This window comes from Calypte anna, chromosome 5, assembly GCF_003957555.1.
Source record: "Calypte anna isolate BGI_N300 chromosome 5, bCalAnn1_v1.p, whole genome shotgun sequence".
In the NCBI taxonomy this organism is placed as follows: domain Eukaryota; kingdom Metazoa; phylum Chordata; class Aves; order Apodiformes; family Trochilidae; genus Calypte; species Calypte anna.
In genome coordinates, this window is record NC_044250.1 from 6,708,128 (window position 1) to 6,731,387 (window position 23,260).

General features: G+C 33.8%; 1 protein-coding gene across 1 annotated transcript in view; it reads right to left on the bottom strand.

Moving 5' to 3' along the window:
* The window catches only part of CCDC73 (coiled-coil domain containing 73), a 44,708-nt gene that overhangs the window by 6,569 nt on the left and 14,879 nt on the right, over window positions 1-23,260 (bottom strand). Inside the window, 12 exon segments of the mRNA XM_030451489.1 lie at window positions 419-587; window positions 897-1,064; window positions 2,954-3,064; window positions 4,099-4,203; window positions 4,942-5,001; window positions 5,341-5,469; window positions 11,240-11,319; window positions 12,284-12,419; window positions 18,411-18,449; window positions 19,966-20,040; window positions 21,086-21,121; window positions 21,883-21,954. Of these exon segments, the coding sequence (XP_030307349.1) occupies window positions 419-587; window positions 897-1,064; window positions 2,954-3,064; window positions 4,099-4,203; window positions 4,942-5,001; window positions 5,341-5,469; window positions 11,240-11,319; window positions 12,284-12,419; window positions 18,411-18,449; window positions 19,966-20,040; window positions 21,086-21,121; window positions 21,883-21,954 (1,180 nt within the window).

Here is a 23,260-nt window from a genome sequence, read left to right on the forward strand (position 1 = left end):
GGGTGGAGTTACAAAAGGCTTTGTATAGAAAGCATTAAAATTCTGCATGGGATTTCCTCATTGTCTTGTGCAGTGAATCACTCTTTTTCTTCCCTTTTCCATTGTTTTATGGGAAAGTCTTTAGTTTTGCTTCCAAACATGTCTATACATGTTACAGTTCTTCATAACCCTCACTTGCTTCTTGAACTGGCATGCAGAAAGTATTGCAACAGCCTGAGGGGTTCATGCACATGAACTTCACTTAATGGCCCAGGGCAGTCACTGGATCAGCACTACTGACACCCAGACTATTGCTGTTGTTAGTACAGAAACATTTAATTCAGGATTCAAGTATTCTCTTGTTGCATACTGTACCCATAAACATTTACTCTTTCTTCAACAATACTACTTATCTGTATTATTCATGCAAAGTTATTACTTTGTTCTGTCTGTAATTCCTCACTGCTTAAAGACTTATCCATTGTGGTTTTTCCTTCAGTTTCTTCTTCATGTCCAAAATTTCCATCTTGTCTTACAAGAGATTGCATGCACTCACTTTCTTTCTGAATAGCCTGTACCTCACAGTCTTTTGAGTGTTCTTGAAAGATCTAATATAAGAAGAAACAAAATATTATGTATATTTTAATACTTTACTACAGTCACTGATCAGATTTAAAGTTCAGAACTAAAGTTTAAAATTATTTTTACAATTCTGATGGAAAAAAAGACCACTCACCTGAAGTATACAAAGTTAATGTAAACAAACCAACCAAACAAACAAACAAAAAAAAACAGACTAATATCCTAAAAGAGTAGGATTACATCATATAAATTATTAAGTTTAGCAATGTTAAAGGAAGATCAGTGGATGTGACAGCCACATTAGGAAATCTAATCCTATTCTCTAATATTTGTACAGGAAATGGAAAGTATTGCAGCTATTAAGGACACACCTTCAGATTTTCCACTTGCTCAGAATGCTGGTTTCCCTGAGGAGGATGACAATCTTCAAGATTTCTGTGAACTCCTTTAAGCAAATTCAGTTCATTTTTAATAGTGTCTATTTCTTTTCTCATGTTTTCCTCCTGTAAGAATTGAGGTACACAGAGCACACAAACATATATAAAAATATATGTAAAAAATATGTAAAACAGGATTTTACAGTGGTATCAACATCTCAGCAAATTAAAGTAAATCCTTACAAGAAAGTGTGGATGCTGAGGAATTTCTTTGTAGAAAATGAGCTCTCTCGTTCAAACCAAAATTCTAACCACATTTCTGTTACTGATGATACCTTTTATTAATTGGCGTTTTTCACCATTTACGTCAAGTATCAATGCTCAAAAAAGTGAGATTTGTATTTGTTGCTTTCTTCCTTGTTTGGATCAAAAATAATTGTGCTAATTCGTCCTCTACCTATATTTTCAAGAAACTAAAACAGCAAATTATTTCCTTGGTACTTCTCTAAGTAGCCTCAAGTATCTAACGCTTCTGCAGTCAGTATGTAACAATTAAATTTTTGTATCTAGAACAAAAAGGATGGTCAGAAATATAAGTTGTAAAAAGAACAGAAGGACAATTTTACAAAAATGCCTTCATTTCATTTTATTTGCAAATATCTCCAGAGCAGTGTAAAATATTACATTATCTATGATGACACCAAGATATGAAGTGACCAAATTTCTTGTGAGCCATAGCAAAAACATGGATAGCAAAAAAAATAAATAAAAAAATTATCTTCCAAACAATAGTTGCAAATGCTCCTAAGAAATGAGCAGGGCCAATTCCCATGTCAGTACAGGAAACTGTGCCATAAAACTCTTCTTGGAATCAGGGAGATCAAGTCTCAGAGCAGTGGGCATCAGAATAGTTCAGATATTTTGTAGTCCCATGTTTGCAGTCTCCATAATGGCTACACCCAAAAGAGTCAGCCTGAGACAAGGGCATTACAAGGACAACTTTGCATTATTTCCCCACAGCCTCCCAGAGAATCCATCTACCTGATTCCAAACATTTCTGGCAGTAGGTAGCAATGGCATAGGAATAAAAAAGACTATTAAATAAATGCTGCTTAGAATCTGGTTTCTACACACTTAACAGATGATATCTTATTGAAGAAGCATTATTCTTTCTTACTTGAAAATATGCATTCATTATTGCAGACAATTTTCACACCTTCAATACTTTTCTAATAAAATTGGATTAAATAATTATTGAAGTTTTTTAAAAATAATGAAGTAGTAGAAAGAGTGGCAAAGACAGAAGGCAGATTATTGTTTAGATGTGCACAGATGTTAATTCACTGAGGGAAGATACAGGTTTTTACCTTTTCATATCCCCTCTTTCACCCCACGTTGAATAATTCATGTCAAATCAGGACCTCTGCTTTAATGCAATCCCTTCAGTATCCCTACACGTTTCAGTTTGAGGTTTGTTGCCTTTTTATTTTCCTGGGCATATGGCCCTTGAGAAGTACCCTTGGTCTGTGTCACTTCAGTCTGTGTGGGTGTGCATGAATTTTTTAATATATGGGAGTTTTTTCAGGGTGCAGGAGTGCAGGCTAGAAATGATGATATTCTCCAAGTAAATTGTTTAGAATATCGCAAGTTTTCTGAAAAACATGTAACATTCAATTTAAATTAAAAACTGTATCAGTTTCCATGTCTAGGTAGTAGTCTTTAATTCTGGGATATTTTTAAGTGCTAAATGCAAGGTAACATGTAATACCTTGCTTCTTGATTTATAGAACTGCAGGAAGTGCACTGACCTTTTAGAGAAGAGAAAACAACATCTCTCCAAAATTTACCTTTCAAAATATTCATTTATAGAAGAGACTGCATTACTGAAAAATAAATTTGTTGTTTTTATTGTATTATTTCTGCAGTATTTCCTTGTCCTTTAGGAATTACCTGCAATGCTTGATGACCATTAAAAAAACCTTTTAACACTCTAGCATTTAATTTAATAAACCTACCTCTTTTTTCCAAGTTCTTAGTGCTTTTGCATGCTCATTCTGAAGATTAAAGAACTTTTCTTCATTTTCCTTTGCCTTCTCCCTTTGCAGCTCATTATCTCTTTCAAGGGTCTGCAATAAAATTAATTATCCAAAAAATAATCAATACTGCATTAATGAATTTTGATGTGTTTTATGTTGCTTGGACCTTTGCTTCTAACATGCTGGAAGTGCCATACAGATCAGTGATAATGTGCTATCTCAACAATAATTTTCATAAATTAACAGAAAGGTGCTTATAGTTTAGCTAACAGGAAACAGGGGGAGGTTATGAAAAAAGAAATGGCTATAAAAGGGTATAAAAACACTTGCCATTATTCAGTTTCAGTGCATAAGTTTTAATGTGCTGAAAAAGTAATATAAAGTCCAGAGATGAGAAATATGAAATGTAGTACAATCTAGACCCACTGTACCTAAAGAAAAAACTACTGTATACTCAAAGAAAATATTTTTGCTTTTCTATCCTAAATTGTTTATTAACCAATCTTGTAGATGGCATAAACTTTAAATAAAACATATCTACTGGAACATGAGGGATAGATCTGATTATCTTTTAATTTATTTTTATGAGATCACTGACATAGGAGTGCATTAAAATAATGCTAATCCTAAGTTTTATAATACCATAATTGTACTTGAAACATTTTTTGTTAACCCATTCAGCTTTACTGTGTCAAATTGAAGCAGTCTTGTGTAAATCAACAGTAGCTTCACACATCTCAGGTACTTACTAATAGTTCAATTAATGGTTGTACCTGAACTCTGTATGGCACATCTGACCAGAACAGATAAGACCTTAACCTTGAAAATTTTAAGAAACAAAAGTAATAAAATAATTTTATTTCAAAGTACTTGAAAGCAACCCCACAATATTTTCTGGTTTTACCCTCCTGAAATTGCTAATAAGAATGGCAATCCTGATTTGCTTTAGGGAAGAGGGAAGCCACAGACTGCACTTCAGGGTTCACATTGACAGTTAAGATGCTGAGGGAGCAATGGAAGTGAGGTCAAAAGTTCTGAAAAGCATACAGATGTCTTTAACAGCCCCAGACTTAAAAAAATACATAACAGACAGTAATAACTTGTCTAATCAAGAAAAATCTGACCTGATACTCTTCTTTTAGTGCATTTAATTCACTTTCCATTCTAACATTTGCTTGGGTTATTCGCTGAAGTAGCTCCTGCATACATTGTAGAGAGCTAAGAATTTCCTTATTAATACAAACAAATAAGAATATATTGAATAAGATTTTATCTCTGAAGTTTAAACATGTATGTCTTTTAGATTACCATATTTATTTTTTCATTCTGCTGGTGTTTACAAAATACTGTATATAAGAATGTATATATGTACAGATATATATATATTTTTTTCAGGGAACATTTTTTTTGTTGTTCTGTTTGATACTTGATTCCATGTAGCTTGGTTTGAATATCATGACTTACTCTGGAAAGTGCCCAAGTTTGAGATAGAAGTCAGTCTAAACTTTGCTCAGCCATGTATAGGTGTAGTTTAATATTGTAAATGTGTATATTCTGTATGAATGGAACACCATTTCCTTTGTATTTGGCTGACACAATTCTATTTTCACCTGGTTTCAATAGCAGCACCATGACATTAAACTGCTGCCAACCAGAAAGCAGAACAGCAGCATGTGACATAAACCTTACTGCTTGTTTGTACTGAACTGATATGTATACAATTGATTCTTGGGTATATCAAATTTCTCCCATCTGCATCCATAGACATAGCTTAGGACTTGGAATAAAGTGTCAAAAGATGCACTTTGTTTTCCTAATATGCTTTCTGAAAACTAATGAGTATGATCCCATTTATGTTGGTATTAAAATAGTCCTGGAGAGTAAACAAGTGAATTTAATTTATTGTAATAGCTTAGTGTAATTGAGTTAAGTTATTTTTAAATAGCAAAGTTGTATTAACAACCCACCAGCTTTTCTTCTTTAATGTGAGCGTTTTCTTCTTGAACTTTTTTACCAACTGCTGTCTCCTAAAAAACCCAAAACAAACACAAAGAACAGCATAAAGCATTTCAGTTTACTCTTTTTTCTTTAGCAAAATTGTATTAATGTGATATCATTAATCATAGTATTTTTAATTGAATTATTTTGTAGTATCTTCTTATCCATACTTTTTTAACTATAAAATTAAACTCATAGCATACATACTTCCATAGAAAAATTAATTCTGGAAAGTTTTGTTGTGCATGCAGTTAGTAGAAAGGAATCACTAATCTATATTCATCAGAGAGATCACTGCCATGATGTTTGCTTGTCAAATAATAGAAAATATTCACCAAATATTTAATTTGTTTAAATTCCAAAAATACCATTCTGATTTTCTGTTGCAGTTCTTGAAACTGTTTTTCCTTTACTGCAAGATTGATGTTTTCTTCTCCAACTCTGTACTGAGATGTGACCTTGGACCTTATCAAGTCTGTAGTTACTTTCTTCAGTTCCTTAACACAGGAAACACATATAAATAGTTCATCCAGTATAGGCATTGCAATTCAAAACAAAGACAAATCTTTTAAACTATCCTGAGTCATGCCCTACTTTTAAATAGTGTATGGAAACAACATAATAATTTAGAGGGACTGAAATTCATAAGACTGACTTACTAAACCTGAAGCTTGCCACATGTGAATAGTTTTATTTTCAGAGTTAAAATGTTACAGTGCTAATTTAACTGTGTTTGAAATATTTATGATATTAAGCATTTTGTTATTTTCCCTTCCAAGAAGTATGTTAGAACTGGACATTGAGTTGGTATTGGTAAAACCTCCTACAATGAGATATACAATAGGAATAAGGTACCTATTATAACTACTGTGTTTGTTCCTGGGAATCGGGAGGGAAAAAAAAGAACAGTGCCTATCTGGTGAAAACAGGAACTGGCTATAAATTTGGAGGATCTTTGCTTTTCCTGAAACATTAATTACTTAATCTCAGGAGAATGCTAAATTAATTTTATATCAGAGGCTTCTACAACATGATTTTCCATCTCAAATCTGCCTTTGATTTTATAGTCTTTATAATCTCCAAAATATCCTGCCTTTCTTTTTTTTTTTTTTTTTTTTTTTTTTTTTTTTTTTGGTATCTGTTTTCCAACTGGTTTATTCCAAGCTCCTAGTGCAGCAAATAAACAGTAAGTGCTTTGATCTCATTAAATTACAACTTATAGTTCCTGGAGTCATAAATATTGTGCCCTGGTCTCCCCCACCCCTCCCATTCTGGTACAAGGTAGTCTGTTTAATATCCCTCTCTCCTTGAGCACTCTGACGTTTACTCAGACAAATAGCAGAGGTTATGAATGCTGCTCACAGATAGTATCAAGAATTCTTCATGATGCCATAGTGGTGAACCAAGCATTCAGAATGGTAATAGTTTTATCTAACAACTAAGTTTGGTCTGTTTAACTTTTCTTCACGAAACTGGAATTCCATCTTATCACAGACCAATGGTTTAACTGTTCTGGACAAAATCATATAACAGTACAAAAGAAAGAGGGAAGATTATATTGTGGCTGAAATTCACAAATACAAAGTTTACAGAAAATACAAGCATTGATACTATTTTTGATTTTTTTTTTTCTAGAGGCTTTATTTTGCATGTATTTTAGCTGTAAGTAAATCTAAAATGATCCAGTAAGTAGTAAATTTAATTGCAGAATCAATTATAGAACCTAAAGACAGTAATTGTGATATTCTGTAGCCTAGTAAGGCTTTTTCCATCTTTTGCAATAACAATATGTATTAGTTTTACTATTTTAGTAGAAGACTGTCAGGAAATATGCGAGGAGAGTTCCCACATTTAAGTGGCAGAAAGTTCAAGAAGTTTTAACTGTATAAAACTGAAAAGTTGCACTGTGCCAGTCTTTACACAGAACTAGATTAATGGTGTACAGAGCACAGCTAACAGGTTGTGTGCTACACAAGCAGGTGCAAAAGCCTGCTATGGATTTGATACTATATATTTTCTAAACCTCAGAGTTTATTGGGTGCAGACATAGCTTACTACTTATTTTGTCATAGGGAAAGAAGAAATCATACTAGGTAAATCAAACCCTTGAGGTGAAAAAGAATTACTGGATTATCTTCTTTGTATATGGCAGGTGGATGTGTATAATCCATCTGGAACCCAACCCTGATCTGCTAAACCCAAAAAAGCTGTAGACAGGAAAAAACAAAACAATCAAAAAAACCCAACACAAACCCCAAAAGAACCAACACAAACCAGACTGGAGGAATTAATGGGAAAGTATTCCATGGTGAGTGAAAGCATAAACCATGAAGCTGTGAAAATAACATACAGTAATTTTATACATACATAGGTATATTTTGTAGTAAACTGAAGCTAAAAACATTTAATGCCCAATTTTTTTTGCTTCTTTTTCTAGTAATATTTGTCATTAATTCATTAAATTGATTCTGGCAAATAATTTTATTAGGTTTTGAGGAATACTAAGAAAGAATGATAAGGATTTAAAACCCATTCCTTTGCTGTGTTGCTAGCAGCCAATACTTAGAGACATGGTTTCAGAAGCACTTCAAGCCAGTGTCAGTCAAGAGTGTCACAAAAGAAAAAATCTTTCTCCTTTAATGAATTTCCTTTTGCCAGTTGATCTAAACTGAAACTTATGCCCCCCCCTTTTTTTTTCTTTTGGTAAAATATAGTTTTGAGCAACACAAAATTTCCCTTCTACTTTTCCTGAAGTCCCCATAAATACATGTGCCAGCATGAAGAGGTGCTACAGGACTGGAAAAGCAGCCAGTGAAGGGAGATGCAGCCACTTCCCAAGACAGTGCTGATATCTTACACAAATCTTAAGCTTATCCAAAATTACCATGATATCTTTTTGCTCTCCTCCTAGTTGGTGCAACTCTCTTGTAACCTTTCAGGCCTGGACCAATATAGTTGCTTTTTCAGGAACAAAACCAAAACTTTTTCTTGGCCAGACTTCAATGCAAGCATTTTAAATGTGGGTGAAAAGAATCCTCCCACATTGAATATCTGAACATTCACATCCTAAAATAGACTTTTGAAAAGGAAATTATGCTACTGTCTGTTAAGCCAGGATTTAAGAACTGGACTTGTAAGCAGGTGATGTCAAGAGGGAACTACAACCTTGCTAAATATTATTTCTTTCCACAAACCCCAGAAGACAAAACCTGTGCAAAATGGGACCGAAGATCTACTATTGTACATATTTAACAGCTCCATCAGCTACGTGTAATTTAATTAAAAATTGAGATTATTTTATTTTTATACATAAATGTTGAATAGCATTCACTAACTTCATAATCCCATTAAGAACGAACGTGTGAGATCCCCCTGGTCTGAGTCAAAGTTATGGCTGTGATAAGAGCTGACAGCCAAATTAAGATTTTAGTACTAAGGACAGTCATTCCCACTCCATCACTGAGGCTATAGAGGAAAGAAGTTTGAACCCACAAGTTGTCAGAGCTGTTAGAGGTCAGTCAAGTCTCCAAGGCAGATAAAACCAGCCTTATATGTTGTCCCAACTTGTGCTGTAGATATCATGACTTCTTTCAGCTATGTAGCAAGTGAAAACAGCCTGGTAATCCCTCTTCCAAACTCTTCTGAATATGAAAGTTTTCCTATTGCTTTGTAACTCTTGCAGGTCCCTTCAGCTCTACAACAGGAACAGTCCCTAAAAGGGAAAACAACTAGCTGCTTCCATGTTACTCTGGCAGTGATTAGGCTAAGTACAAGATAACCACAATGAAATAAAACTAGCTCAGGGCCCTTCTAACTCTGTCCAAATTTTTCTGTTGAAATATGGACTGTATTTTTTATTATTATATTGCTTATTTTTAACTGTTTTCTCAGAAATTCTGCATTTTCAGGAAGACATGCCTGTCCATTATATTACAACGTTTATTAACAAAACTGTAAATATATAAAAGCAACTCCATTTTTTTTTTGCAGCATAAGGCATTGCCACAGCAAATTGTTGCAGCACTATGTAATTACTAAAAGGCTAGGAAAATAAATTCTATTCAGTTTTCTAGTGACATTCAGAATGGGATGGTCAAATACTAAGCAACCAATAAGAAATTCAAAAATAACCAGGATAAAGGCATTTCCTGGTGAACTGAAAAAAACCAGATTAAGTTTCAGTTGGCCCCTTCTTCTGCTTATCTAACAGTATTTCATTTAAAATTCATCACCTATGACCTTAGGAATCAAGAGCAGAGCAGAAAAAAAATGGATCAAAATGTTTGATTACTGGAGTATATAAATCACTATCAGTTTATCTTGCACACCTCTGTTATTCACAGATTTCAGTATGCAAAATTTACTTAGACATTTTTTCTCTTTTTCCCTCTCAAATTACTTACCCTCAGAGAATTCTAAGTAATGAATTATTCTTGGTTTCTCAACCAAAAGCAAAAATTGTATTTATTGTGATACTTAAAAATTTCTAGAACTCCTAAATTTTTATATTTCCAATACAATAATAGATGTGCTTCATTTTTTACTAATGTCCCTCTTTTTGTCATATCTAAATTACATTTCCACTAAAAAAGGAATTAAAAGAAGGAATTGTACAGTTGAATTGTACCAAACATCCTCAGATTTGCATGGCTATGACAATATAAGCTTTCTAACAAATCTGGCTTTTTATATACAGGAAAGTTATCAACACTGACAGCTTCCAACGTTTGCCTGTTGCTCTTCTATTCGTCAGTTATTTCAGATAATACATTTTGTATAATATATAAATATATGCATAACACGCCATATGAATTATCTAGCTAAATAAACATTTCTAAATACTATAAAACTTAATTGTGATTTAGAAATTAATTTCATAATTTTTCCAGTGTTCTGCTTTACTGTTGTTTTAATTGCAATTTAATTTGTAGTTCAATTTCACGATGGTAGGAGTTCTGACATCTTTGAGATCAGTTACTTCAAAACTTGATCTGAGACTGAGGTTTGCCATGTTATATTTTAGTATGTAACTAAAGCAATACAGAAAGAAATCATGATTAACCTATAATAAATTTATAGCCAGAATATCTTCATGTACTACACATAAAAAATAGAGAAGGGAAGGGTGAAACTAAAGGAAAAAATCTTATACTGTGTCTATTACAAGATAAAGTTTAAGTCAGCCTTCTGAGGCATCATGCTCCAAAGAACCTTAACAATAAGCTGTGTGCTCTTAAGAACAAAAACCAACCCTAGATTCAGAAAGAGTTGTCATGTACTTCTGTTGCCTTCCTTCTTCAGGCAAACAAAAGCTAATGGTAGGTGAACATCCAATTTTTCATGAATTTAACCCAAATATAAAACAGTCACAGTCCCTTCTCCTCATCTACAAATTGTCTTCCCCCGTGACACTTTTAGTTTCACAAGAAATTCACAAACTTTAGAAAGATTCCATGGTAGTCTAAAGCATTCACCTGGAAGCTGGAGATTGATTTAGGCCAAGGACAAGCATGCATTTGTTCCCTTCCTAAAATCCTCAAGGGAGAAAAAAGGAAAGTAGAATAGAAAGATAAAGAGAGATGAAAAATATGTGGTATGGAAAGTCAGTTTAAAAGACTATTTTGATTTCAGAGGGTCCCTTTGCTCTTCTTGTCAGCACTTAACAAACAGCTCAAAGGGAAAAGACAACTTTATTCTTCCCACTATTATGTATGTTCAAAGGTGCAAATCAGAAATGTACCTGACAAGTAGTAGTTTCTGAATAGGGAAGGGCAGACAAGAGCTTAATGGCCAGACAATGTCCATGGCACCATTATTATCTAATGTCTCAGTTGCCCTGTCACAAAACACTCCCAGTTCTGGTGGAGTTTTAGATACATTTCTTATCCTAAGTTCAAACTAGGAGCTTGCTTCCATGGCAACCACACTCCATGTTCTCTTTGACTAAACTGAAAACATCACTGCTGCCTTTCCATATCAGAAAGCAATGACAGCACAACACAGGAAGAATAGAGAATGCTAATAATTAACAAGCAGGAGTCTGTACAGGTAAACAAAAATTCCCAAATTATAGACACTATTCAGAGCTGCTAAAAGTTTAATTGGCATTCATCTGAAGTGTCTGCACATAAAAAAGGACTAATTTAGCCCTTAGTCAGAGAATGAAGAGTAGCTGTCCTGCTCATCCACTACCTATAAATACTAGAGCAGGTTGTAGAAGCCCCAAAGAACCCCACTCATACATTCAGAAATGCAGACTGTACTTACTTCCTTCAGATTGTTTATTTCGGTCTCTTGTCTTTTATTGACAGATGATAGTTTCTTATTGAGCTGTATGGCTTCCTGTACTTAAAAGTCAGAACAGGTTAAGATATACTTTAATATTTGAATATTTGACTTATAACTGCAATGTATGTGTTTATAATTTATAAAATGAAAACCTTTGTGAAAACCTGAGACTGAAAATATGATTCAACAACTAATTCTGTATAGTGTGATGCTCCACTGGAGGAATATATCAGGTGGTACCAGTTGTTCTATACCTCAAACAATGAGATAAGACTTTTGTGTGATGATTGCTTTAAAAAAAATTGCAATTTAATTTTTAGTGTAATTTGGTGTCACTATAACAGAATCACTTCTCCATTAACTCTCTTGGTCCTGACTTTTAATAAAGGCTTTGCTTGTAGCTTTCTGATAAGTTTATATATAGCATAGCATGAATAATTTTATGTAGTTATTTCCTGAACTGGTTTTAGGATTTTATATCCTGTACAACAAAAGAATTTTTGCTATTTCATTAACATTTTCTGTGTATTTCCCAACATTCAAACTAAAAGCATTCATTTTCATCTATTTGTTAACTCCTTCACTTTCACCCCCTCATTTGAGCTGGCACAGCCGTTTATGTCACTTCTGCCAAATGGCAGCAGGAAGCTAATCCAAATTTAGTTTTTATTTTGGTTTGGTTTATTTTGTTTGTGTTTTCCCGGAAGGGGTGGGTCTGCTGATGGATTGTTTTGAACAGAAATCATTTCCTCAGGATAATTTACCCTGCAGTCACATGCACAACTGTAGTAGAGTAACAGCAGAGAGCAGAAGAGGCACTGGGTCTGTGCTGCCTAACCTGGCACTGTCACAGAAAGAAAAAAATCTCTGATAAAGCTACTTAGATACAGAAATAGTGAGTTGATGTATTAAATGCTTGTTACATACTAGCTGCTACTTTTTTGAATTGTCAGGTGTCTCCAACTCAGCGTTGTCAAAAGCACAACAAAACCAAACCTTGGAGGACATTTCAGACATACATACCACTTTGCTCTAGTTTTCCATGAGCAGCTTTTACAACTCCAAACTGACATGCAATAGTAGCATAACACCTCTCAACTTCATTCAGTTTCTTATGATGCTCTTCTTTTGCTGTTAAGTGCATCTGTAATTTTTGATCCTGTTAATGATAATAACAAGCATGTATAAATCAATTCTCAAAAAGCTTTTTATTATTATAATAGCATAAATGCAAAATCCCCAGAATATCTCAGTTGTCTCTTTCATACCTAATGATCAGTTCTCATTTCCAGATAACACTTTATTCCAAAGACTTTAGACTATCAAAGAAGCACTTTAACATATTTTCATATGCGATCCCTTACATTTAGGAGAACTTCATGTAAATACCTGAAGAACTGCATTAAACAAGTGTTTTCAAATCCAGCTTTCAAATTTTCCTTTGTTATGTGTCCTAAATGTTATTTAATCCTCCACTGTATTATGAACATGGTCTAACATGCCAATGCTGCCTCTGGTTTATACTTGCCCTCCTGCACTACCACTCAGTACATCACTGCATTCTTTCTTTCTTTTGATATAAATTGTTCATACAGATGAATGCAGTACCCAACCCACTTCAGTACCTGCCCATACAGTGGCTTCAGCAGCTCTGTGTCTGTACCACATTGCCCCAGCTGCTTAGCAGTCCCTCCTGTAGCATTAAACAAAGTATACCAGGCCTTCAGCAAGGCAGCAAAATAATGCTGCCTGTCCAAAACCCTAGACACTGTAAATCACAGCCCCCACAACCAGTTGTCCCAGTACTTTCCTGGAGAAGCACAGGGCAGAGATGAGTAAGTGGCTAGAGACAGGCAAGAGTAGGAGCTACTTAAACTTTGGCAACAGTACCAGTGCATGCATCATGAAAATGAGGTCTATAGATATGTATTCTCTCCTGATACATAACAAAAGCAATTTATTATGCTAGCAGTGGTTAGGCTTTGTAAAGGCACTAGTAAAAATATTGTCTTCCTTTTATGGTCTTATGCACTTCCCAGCATAACATGGTTTTAATCATCATAGAAAACATTTTGAGATGTATTTCATACCAAACTAAATTTTTTTTTTCATTTGTTTTTTCAATACAGCGTTGTTCAAAGTATAGGGCCAATATGATCATCAAGGGATCTGGGCACCTGTCATGTCATGAGAGGCTGTGGAAGCTGAGACTTCAGCCTGGAGAAGAGGTGACTTGGAGGGATCTTACTAATGTGTATAAATACAAGGTGTATAAATAGTGCATCAACTATCTTGAAAGAGAAGTGGTGATTGATTTAGATTAGTGAAACCCATGCAGATTAATATCCCATGCAGAAAAAAATGTCATGATCAGTTCCTTGTTATCAATTAGCAGTTGGAACTTCTTGAGGTATGAAGAATTTCATAGACAGTAAGACTTTCTTTCATAGACAGCAAGCTTTTTGTTTTCTTCTTTATGCTGTATTTTTGTTAATAGCTTTGCAGGTATTATTTGGTAATTTTAAAAAGTAATTTTCTCTGAAGAGAGTTAAATTAATTCCTCAGAAAAGATACCCATTTACTTAGACATCTAATCTATTTCTAATCTACAGTAAACCAACAGAGGGATTAAAATTAATTGGGCCAAATTCAAATTCCTGTGTGCAAATGCAAGTTACACAAGGATGGGTCTGGCCCAGTGTGTTTGGTTTTGATAAGGCTCTATTTCCCTACAGTAACAAATGCAATACATGTCTAAGCATCAGAGGATAATAAAAGCTGATAGTAATCAAAAGAAATTACCAACATAAGGCTAGCAAACCAGAATATACAATAGAAATTTCTCATGTTTTATAAGGTATGAAATTAAACACACTGCAGTAAATGGAAAACCATAATGGAAGACACATCAGCACTTACAGAGTCACTGCAAGGAATACAGGTTGTCAATGTTCCTATAGTTTCACTTCTTCCTAGGCACAAGTAAACTGTTGAAGAACTGTGCTTAACTACTGCTAGAACATGGATTTTATAACAACCAAGTAAGGGAAAAAAAAAAAAGAAAAATTCTATTTGTTTTTCCTGATGGTCATTCAGGTGAGGTTATTATAAGAGATAAATGAACAGGGAAGTATTGCTAATCTAAGACTGAAGCATCTTCTGGCTGGAACTGAAGTTTTTTAAACTTTCTTTTATATGGATTTTTCTTAGTGTTCTCCCAGTTTCTCTTTCTCCTCACTAGAAAAGTAGAAATATGCATTTTCATTTCTCAGGGCTCTTTCCAATGAGAAAAGGAATTGGCCTGCTATAGCCTCAAAAGACTTATTAAGAGCTTAACACTTGCCTAAATAGGATTTTTGATGGCAAACTGACCTCCAGACTTAGTGCACAGTAGAATAAAAGCAGTCTGGTTTGCCTTCTGACATCCTTCCCTGAGGATGAGATTCTTCTGTCTTAAAACATTCTTCCATAGAAGACAATCAAGAAACACCAGGAGACACTGCAGGGTAGAGAGGGTATGACCCTGGAGTTGGAGTAAGACCCACAGAATCTTGGTTCTCCTTCCTAGTGTCTGATACTGCACAAACAGAAATTATTGCCCTGCTCTCCACCAGTAATAAAGATAAGCTGGGATGGGGAGTGGAACTGATTGTGGCCATATGGTTTGTTGAGGCACAATGATTTCTTGGTGGAACCAGACCAGAGAAATAGCTCAGGGTCAGGTAGGTGACTGCAGGAAGACAAAGAGGGAATTGCTCATATCTCAAAGATATTCTGGAAATTGAGTCACTAGTCAGAGTTACTCAGTGAAGCAGAAGGTGGTAATTGGGAGGTGAAAGTGTCAGAGAAACAAAGGAGATGTAATGACATAGAGACCTATGGCAAGATCATGTGAAAATTATGCAAAGGGCTACCAATTATAAATCTTCAAAGCAGGAATTTTTTTCCACAAGAGTTCCTCTATTTCCTACTGTTTTTCAACTTTAAAATAATTCATTTTAATTTTAATTTATACAATCTCACTGCCTTCTCACTGTATTTTTAAACAACAAATTACAGCCAAATTCCTGAAAGATGTGGAAAAGAAATAAAAATTACATTCCTAGATTAGATTATTAAGAACAAGACAACATTTAAAATTAAATATACTTCATCTGACAATTACATCTGTATCAGAAAATTAAATGGTGGCAGAGAAGATCTCAGGAAATGCCTGTACTGTTTTTAAATATCCTTCATGTAAGCAGTTCCTGGGCACAGTTCAGGAATGCCTGTTGGGAATGAAGTGGGCTATTTGGATGCAACTTCCCTCATTTGAAGAGCAGTGATACATTAATGAACCTCAACCATTTCACATCACTTCACTGCAGCTTCACTAAATGGTCTCACAGACTTTTAGTTTACCAATACAGAATCACAGAATATAAACAGGCAGCAAGTGAAACTAGAGTAATTATCAGTCATTCACAGAGGTAGTCACCCCATCTACTTTACTCATCAATCCTGCTGAACTGAATCAGCACCTTGTGGGTAGTGATGTCTCCCACTGACCCCACAGAGATCTTGCACTCCAAATTTGCTCTTGAACTGCATGAGATTTCATCTCTAAACCAGCCAACGCTACCCTTAATCTCATTCTTTTATATATTTCAGCACCATGATATATATGTAAGATTTAGGTAATGCAGAAGGCAATCAACTCTAAATGCTTGCTCACTCAGACACGTCCATTATCAGCTAATGCAAGTTTACAAGGGAACACATGAAAAATTCACTTTCGTTTTTTGGGTTTTTCTACTCTACATAAACTTTTATTCTATACTCAGAGCATTCTATATTGTATTATCTGCCGTGATATGAATGGAGAAGGAAACCAATGCCTGCCCAAGGCCATTTTCATCCAGTTATTCCTTCATTTCAGCAGGAAAAAAAAAGATGACCATACAGAATCTCCAGTCAAGCTACTTCTATCAGACAACCAGCTTTGTAGTAATAATCCTGTAGCCTTCTGATCACAAGTGCTACTACCTGTATGCAGTGAGGAGCTAAGTCACTACACCACACACAATAATCAACACTTTGTGGAAAACAAGGAGAGATGGAAGAATTTCTTTATCTCTACACAGCCATTCAATATGAAACAGAAATATCTACTATTCTAGCAGATATCAGAATTATATAATCACTACAATTTTCACATATACTTAACTGGACAGCATGCCAAAAGATGGCATAATATATTAATGCTACCTACACTAGATGAAAATAAAAGAATTGAAGGAAAAAATCCAGAATAAAATGTTGTATCAATAAGGCATGCTTAGTCCCCACCTCATACAAAATCTCCTTTACTAAGTGACATGGTTTTTAAAGTGCCTGACTATAAACTAAACAGGACATCTGGTTACATTCAAAACAGTAGCCAGGGCATTCAAAAAGAAATGGGTCTCAAATAAACGAATGGTTTGGAAATTCATCCATTTTACTTTTAAATAATTTGCCATTTGTGATAGCTGACTAAGAGGCTCTAGATGGAATATTACTACTTTGATCCCTGCACCATTTCTTCCAGTGCAGCTACTCAAGAAGTAAAATTGGTAGAATTTAAGCTAGCTTAAAAATCTATGTATTAGCCCATAAGTGTATAAGGTTATATCAGAGAATTAATTTCTGTTTTCCTAGCAGTTTTTTTTTGTTCCTGTTTTCATCATTTCATATCATAGCATCTCCTATAAACATGGTGAAGTCACACGTGTTATGTTTAGTGCTATGTAAGGATTTCTAATATCTTGCTCATCACTCAATAGCATTTAATGTCCATACTCAGTATCAAAGTCCCAGTACCTCAATTTTTCAAAATATTCATATAATCAATTATTGAAAAAGTTTATAAACATGAGAAAAGAAGATATTTAAGCAGCACAGATGTATTTCTGGTGTTGTGACATAAATATTCTTATCCATATGGAAGACTGAGCTTGTAAATTAGGAAAGAAAGGTACTGTGTGACAAGGCCTAAATCCAAGTTCACTAATTCCATATATTTTGAACACATTTTTAGATTAGATGTATTTTAAGAATATATACAACTTAAAAGTGAAGTAAGACACATTCTATGTTGCCTTTGATCTTTAACTTGTAGCCTTATCTCCCAGGTCAGAGGGCACATTATTCAATTTCACCATATTTTGTGTAAAACCACTGTAGCGTTGAAGATGACTTTCAGTACAAATGTCATGGTACTTAAAGCTAAACTGGACTCTAGTTTTTTGAGCTTCTTAATTAAAATCACAGTTTGTAATGGTCTGACAATATTATCTTTATTCTTTCCAGTTGAGCAGCAGCAGAATTTTCACAGCATTTATTCAATCAAGCTTAGCAATGTTTCTGTGGCTCACTCTTTCACTTCCTAAAAGAGACAACAGGGTTCAGACCAACTGTGCTTTCACCCCATATAAATTTATTCTCTGTGTCAAAGGGAGTAAGCTGGACTGGATGAAAGCTAAACTGTTCAGGGGAACTGTTGTTAAGAAGTAATTCTGAGAAGAGGAGTGAAAAAGGGTGAGAGGAAAAACATTATCAGGTTTTTTTTAAGAAAAAACAAAACAAAACAAAACAAAACAAAACAAAAAAAAAAAAAAAGAAAAGAAAAAAGAAAAAAAGAAAAAAAGAAAAAAAGAAAAAAAGAAAAAAGAAAAAAAGAAAAAAAGAAAAAAGAAAAAAAGAAAAAAAGAAAAAAAGAAAAAAAGAAAAAAAGAAAAAAAGAAAAAAAGAAAAAGAAGAAGCAAGCCTAACAGCTGCTTGGAATTCTCTGTTACTTCTTTAGAGGGATGTGCTAGATTCCATCAGGGTAATATAATTACATTATTGAAATCACAGTCTATAAAAAAACTTCACTCTAATCTATAAAGAGAACAGATGTAGAAATTATACTTTAATTCAAAGAGAAAAAAAATTACAGGATAAAGAGCAACTATCAAACTAAAAACCTTGTATTTGAAAGGTTTTCAAACCACCTCATTTGGTTATTTGTAATAATTATTACACATCATTTAAGCACTACAGTTGGGTAATAATTGCATTATAGTCCAAGCAAACATTCTCTGTTCATAAAAGATGTTCCTTATTTTTACTTTTCTTAATTTCTTACCATTTCATTCAGTTTCTTTTGTAAAGTGTACTTTGATATCTGTAAAATAAGAGGGCTATTAATTAAATTGTAGTTGATTTTTTCCAACAACAACCACCATTTAAGAAATTTCAAACTTAAGAATTAATTGCATTTATTGCTAATTCAAAACAGTAATATTGGTTTGGAATTATTGATGCTGCTTTTTTACTAGATCAATTTACATAATTTTTTCTTTAACATTGAAATATGTAAAAATGGTTTACACTGATTTATTACTAAATTATTATTATCACTATTACTACTAAATTATTATTTATTACTAATTATTATAATTTTAAGGTAGAATTTTGACTTTCTGGAAATTCCTCACTCTTAGTTTAGGCTGATTTCCAAACTATTTTTCAGGACCCACAGGTTCATTTTGACCTCCTGCTTCCTCAAGTCACAGCAGAATTTCCTAGATCTGTACACTTATTTTTTATTTGTGAACATTAAACATTTAAGGCCAGTGGAATCTTTCATTATCCCTGCTGTCCTCGTATTATGTTTATTATGTTCAGCAGGCCATGGAGGGGTATTCTACATCATCTGTCCTATACCAAGGCTTGGCTAAGGCAACAAACTCCTCTACAGTTACTACACAGCCAGCCATGGGAATAATTCTTTTTTTTTGATCTTAAAAGACCTTGAGTGATAACTAAATGATTAAACAAACAGTCTGATGCCTACTGAATACATCCCATTAAAAGAGAATGCTAAGAAGAACCAAACATGTTGCAAAATCTTGTAATCCATTATAACCATTTTTTTGTCAATACAACCAATGATTACCCCACACAGTTTTGGGTTACAATGCTCATTCTCTTCTGTGCTGAACAAAAATCTTCCAAACCCTTTTTAATCCATTTTCAACATATCTGCCTTGGTCTTTAAAAGAAAACTAAGTGCAAGCTATGTCCCTTCCTTTATTTCAAGTAACTGAATCATGGCCACAAGTGCTCCAACACCAAGTAACAAGTACAAGGTACTGAAACAACAACAAGCAGCACCAGAGTAAATCATGCATTCATGCAAGAATTTTACTCAAAGAGGAGTTGGAAAAACATGGATTATGTGGTAAATACACAACCCTTCAGTGAAATGAAAATAATAAAAAAAAAACCAGGTAGCACTGTGAGCTGCGGGACCAGTATGGATGCTTCTTGTTCTTTAGGATTCCCAAACCAGTTTCCAGACAGGTGAAAAGAAGAACAGAACAGAAAGAAAGAAAGAGACTCTGGAAGTGAAAAGAAAGAACATTTCAGACACTATTTGGACTTTTACAGAACCTGCAGTTGTTCTGAAGAAAGAAGAAGTCCTTTCTGAGGAAAAGAAAAGTAGCTCATTTAAAGTGGTGTTGACTGAAGACCATATCAGAAACCCTGTGTCAGAAAGTGTGGTGCACACGTAGCATGAAGATTAAATAAGAGGTCTTTAAGACCCTCTTAAAAACAACTATTTCCTTAGAAGTGAAGACTACTAAAACCAAACCACTTGCACAGCCAGGAAAGTTATTTAACAAAAACAAGTTTACCTGTAATGCTTTTAATGCTTCTTTCAGTCCATCGATTTCTTTCTCTTTTGTTTCTACAGCAAGTTGATATTTTCCCTTTCAACAAAAGCTCTACTTCAGAAATTGGGCAGAATAAAGGCTTTTACAACAAGAATTTATCATCAAGAATGTTGGGAAAATAAAGCAGTACTTCACTATAACAGAACCTTTCATTGGCTGAAAACAGTTTAAATTCAGCTAAATTATTTTAAACCGTACATATATGTTGCTATAAAGCAAAAAGTAAAAGCAGTGTATTTTCATCACTAATGACTGGTCACTAAGTTTTAAAATTTTGTGTTGTGAGAGAGACAAGTAAAAAAAAAATCATCAGCTTACAATTGAATTCTGAAAGAGAAACTGTCATTAACAGATGCTGTCATTTAAAATACAAATCAAGGACTAGTACATAGGTATGTGTGGACAAACAGGGTATCTTAACCAATTTCACCTGTTTGCAAATTTCTGTGCTGTAAAAATATAACATTTATCTACTCTTAATCATTGGGAAATTTAAATGAAAATGTAGAGTACACATGAATTCACTGGCTTCACTCTTTGGAACAGGCTTCTAGCACACCAAATGCAAAACCTTCATTCAGAAGAAGCAGCAGGCACTCAGCTTGGTGTAAAAATTCAGTTAGTTAAAAAAAATCAGAAATTCAGGTTTAGGTACAGCATTCTTCAAGAAACCAATTTGGATAAATCAATAAAAGTGCTTTTAAAATCCAATTTTACTAAGCCAGTTAGAATTGTTATACAGTGCATGAAAAAGGCTTATGACAATTTGTCCAAAACTCTGAAAATAAAATGAATTTTTATAGCTTCCATATAGAACCATGAAAGAATGCTTATTCTGCAATTGATTTTTACTGTAAGCAGATTTTTAAAGTGACATTTCACAGGTAAGTAAAAAGTTCTACAGTCTACAAACAAAAAAACCCAAACATAATATAGGTCAAAAAAAAAAAATTCTTTTGCAAAGGCTATAGCAAGAAAAAGAATATAATTGTGATATTTTTAAAATACATTTGTTAAGTTATATAGCATTATCATTTGCTTATCATCTTCACTAGATGACAAATAATAAGTAATGGACTACCTTTTCTTCTTCCATGGCAAACATCCTTGCCTGTAACTTGATTGTCAGTGGCATAAAACAAAAAAAAAGAAACAACAAATCAATAGCACATAGGATTAATTTTATTCATGCACCTTGACAAGACAATGTAACACTATTACCCTACTATTATCTTGGGCTTCTTTTCTTTAACTATAGACAAACAAGCAGTAAGCTTATGAACCACAAATTATTTTTTCAAGAAAGAAAAACCTAACTGCTTGTCAGCTCCTTTTTTGTGGGATAAGACTGTGATGCAGCTTTAGCCATAAATTCTTCATCACCGTGTGGAACAGTTTCAGTTCCCAAGACTGCTCTCTGAGCACTTGAATGTGTTGATTATGTATTATGAAGAAAAAAACAATCTCCATCTAAAAGACTCAAAGACACTTTCAAATGCTGAATAAATTCTGTTGCAGATCTTTTACCATGGTTTGTGAATCTAACTTTGCAGAGGATATACCATCTTAGAGAGAAGGGACACTCCCCATCCCACCCCACCACCCTGCAAGAAAAAAAATATATTAAAAGAAGCATTATCTTCTCTAGGAATTTTTAGGGGAAAAAAAAAATCCCAGGAAAGTTTGCTTACTGGGAAGAAGTGTCAAAATACAGGCATTCTACTGTTTGGGAGAAAGAAAGAGGCTTTATTTCTTTGAGCTGTATATGCTAACATTTTATATGCAACTGAAAAATATTTAATACCAACTGATAACTTGCTACTATGCCATAATTTTTTAAAATCTCATTGTTAAATCTAGAAGGCCTTATTTTGATACCTGTTTTTTAAAAGCTGCCATAGCTTCTTTATTTTGTTGTTGCAATGTGTCCGTCTGATGCTGCAGAGTTTCCTGCTCATGTGAAATAATAATAATATTGTGTTTTCAATATAATCTTACAGCAAACTGTATTTATAATATTTCAAGACAAAAAAAGACTTATTCCCTCTTAAATATTTTTTTAAGACGTGATTGATTAAAAACAAAACCTAAAGACTAACAAGGGAGGTTTGGTAACTGATAATCATCTTTTTGGCAGTGGTTTCTCTTTAACTTGTAGCAAATAATAATTTTCACCTCTGGAATTCAGATTTGTTCTTGCTAGACTGACATGAGCGACTCTTACCCATCCTACAAACCTGCAGAAGCAACACCCATTGCCATCTTAAGATACCATCCTGATACAATTCCAGGTATTTATAGCATAGTTTTAATTTTAATCTCCATTAAAATATATAATTGCATTGAAAAAAAACAATCTGCTCTTCCGTTTTATTACTTCAGTAATATAACAAACTTCATGAAGAAGCTGAAGGAAGGCACAAAAGACTAAGTTTAAGGTGATAGTGTAATGTTTGTATCATCCTATTACCTGGCCTTACTCCTATCCATAAAAACATGAATTAAGTATTATTTTTATTTAATATCATAATCTCAGAGTAATACTACACTTTGCTCTTTAACATCCTTAAGCATCATGTTTCTATATAACATTAGAAGGCACCTCGAATATTAGTGTGAAGTAGGAAATTATTAAATAGTGACTGCACAAAAATCAGGAATGACTGTGAGAAAATAAACTGATTTGTTTTGTAAATGAGAAGTCTAATTTCTTCTCCTGTCTTAATTCAGAAACAGAGATTTTCAGACATAAAGCCCATTTTAAAATTGCTCCTTTCTCCAGTAAATTGGTGCTGCTTTCAAGTTCCACAAGTGAGAGCTGTTGCCCTGTGGCATATGACAAGAATCCATGGAGGTAAAGTGGTTTATGTTCATGCACATCCTCATTAACTCATTGTAAGATAGGTAGAGAAAGCTTTATTTGCATCTAACAAACAATGCTATTTGAAGAAATATTAAAAAATGTGTTAATGAAATCTTGAGCAATATTTTCCTCAAGTCTTCACTTAGAAATCTGTTCAAAGGCCCAGGTTCTCCAGCGAGGGAGTGTAGAAGTGCAAAGTGCAAAGAAAAGGGCAGTTAAGTGTAAATTAAATTGCTGTTAAATTCTCAGGATGAAGAGAAGTCATCCCTTTTGAACACAGATTATTCAGAATTTAAATGCTAGGTTAAGAAAAGCAAAGAAAGGTTACAAATTGAAAGCACTGTTGCTTTTAAAAATATAAAATGTTTCCTGTTTCTGTGAGCACGTATATAT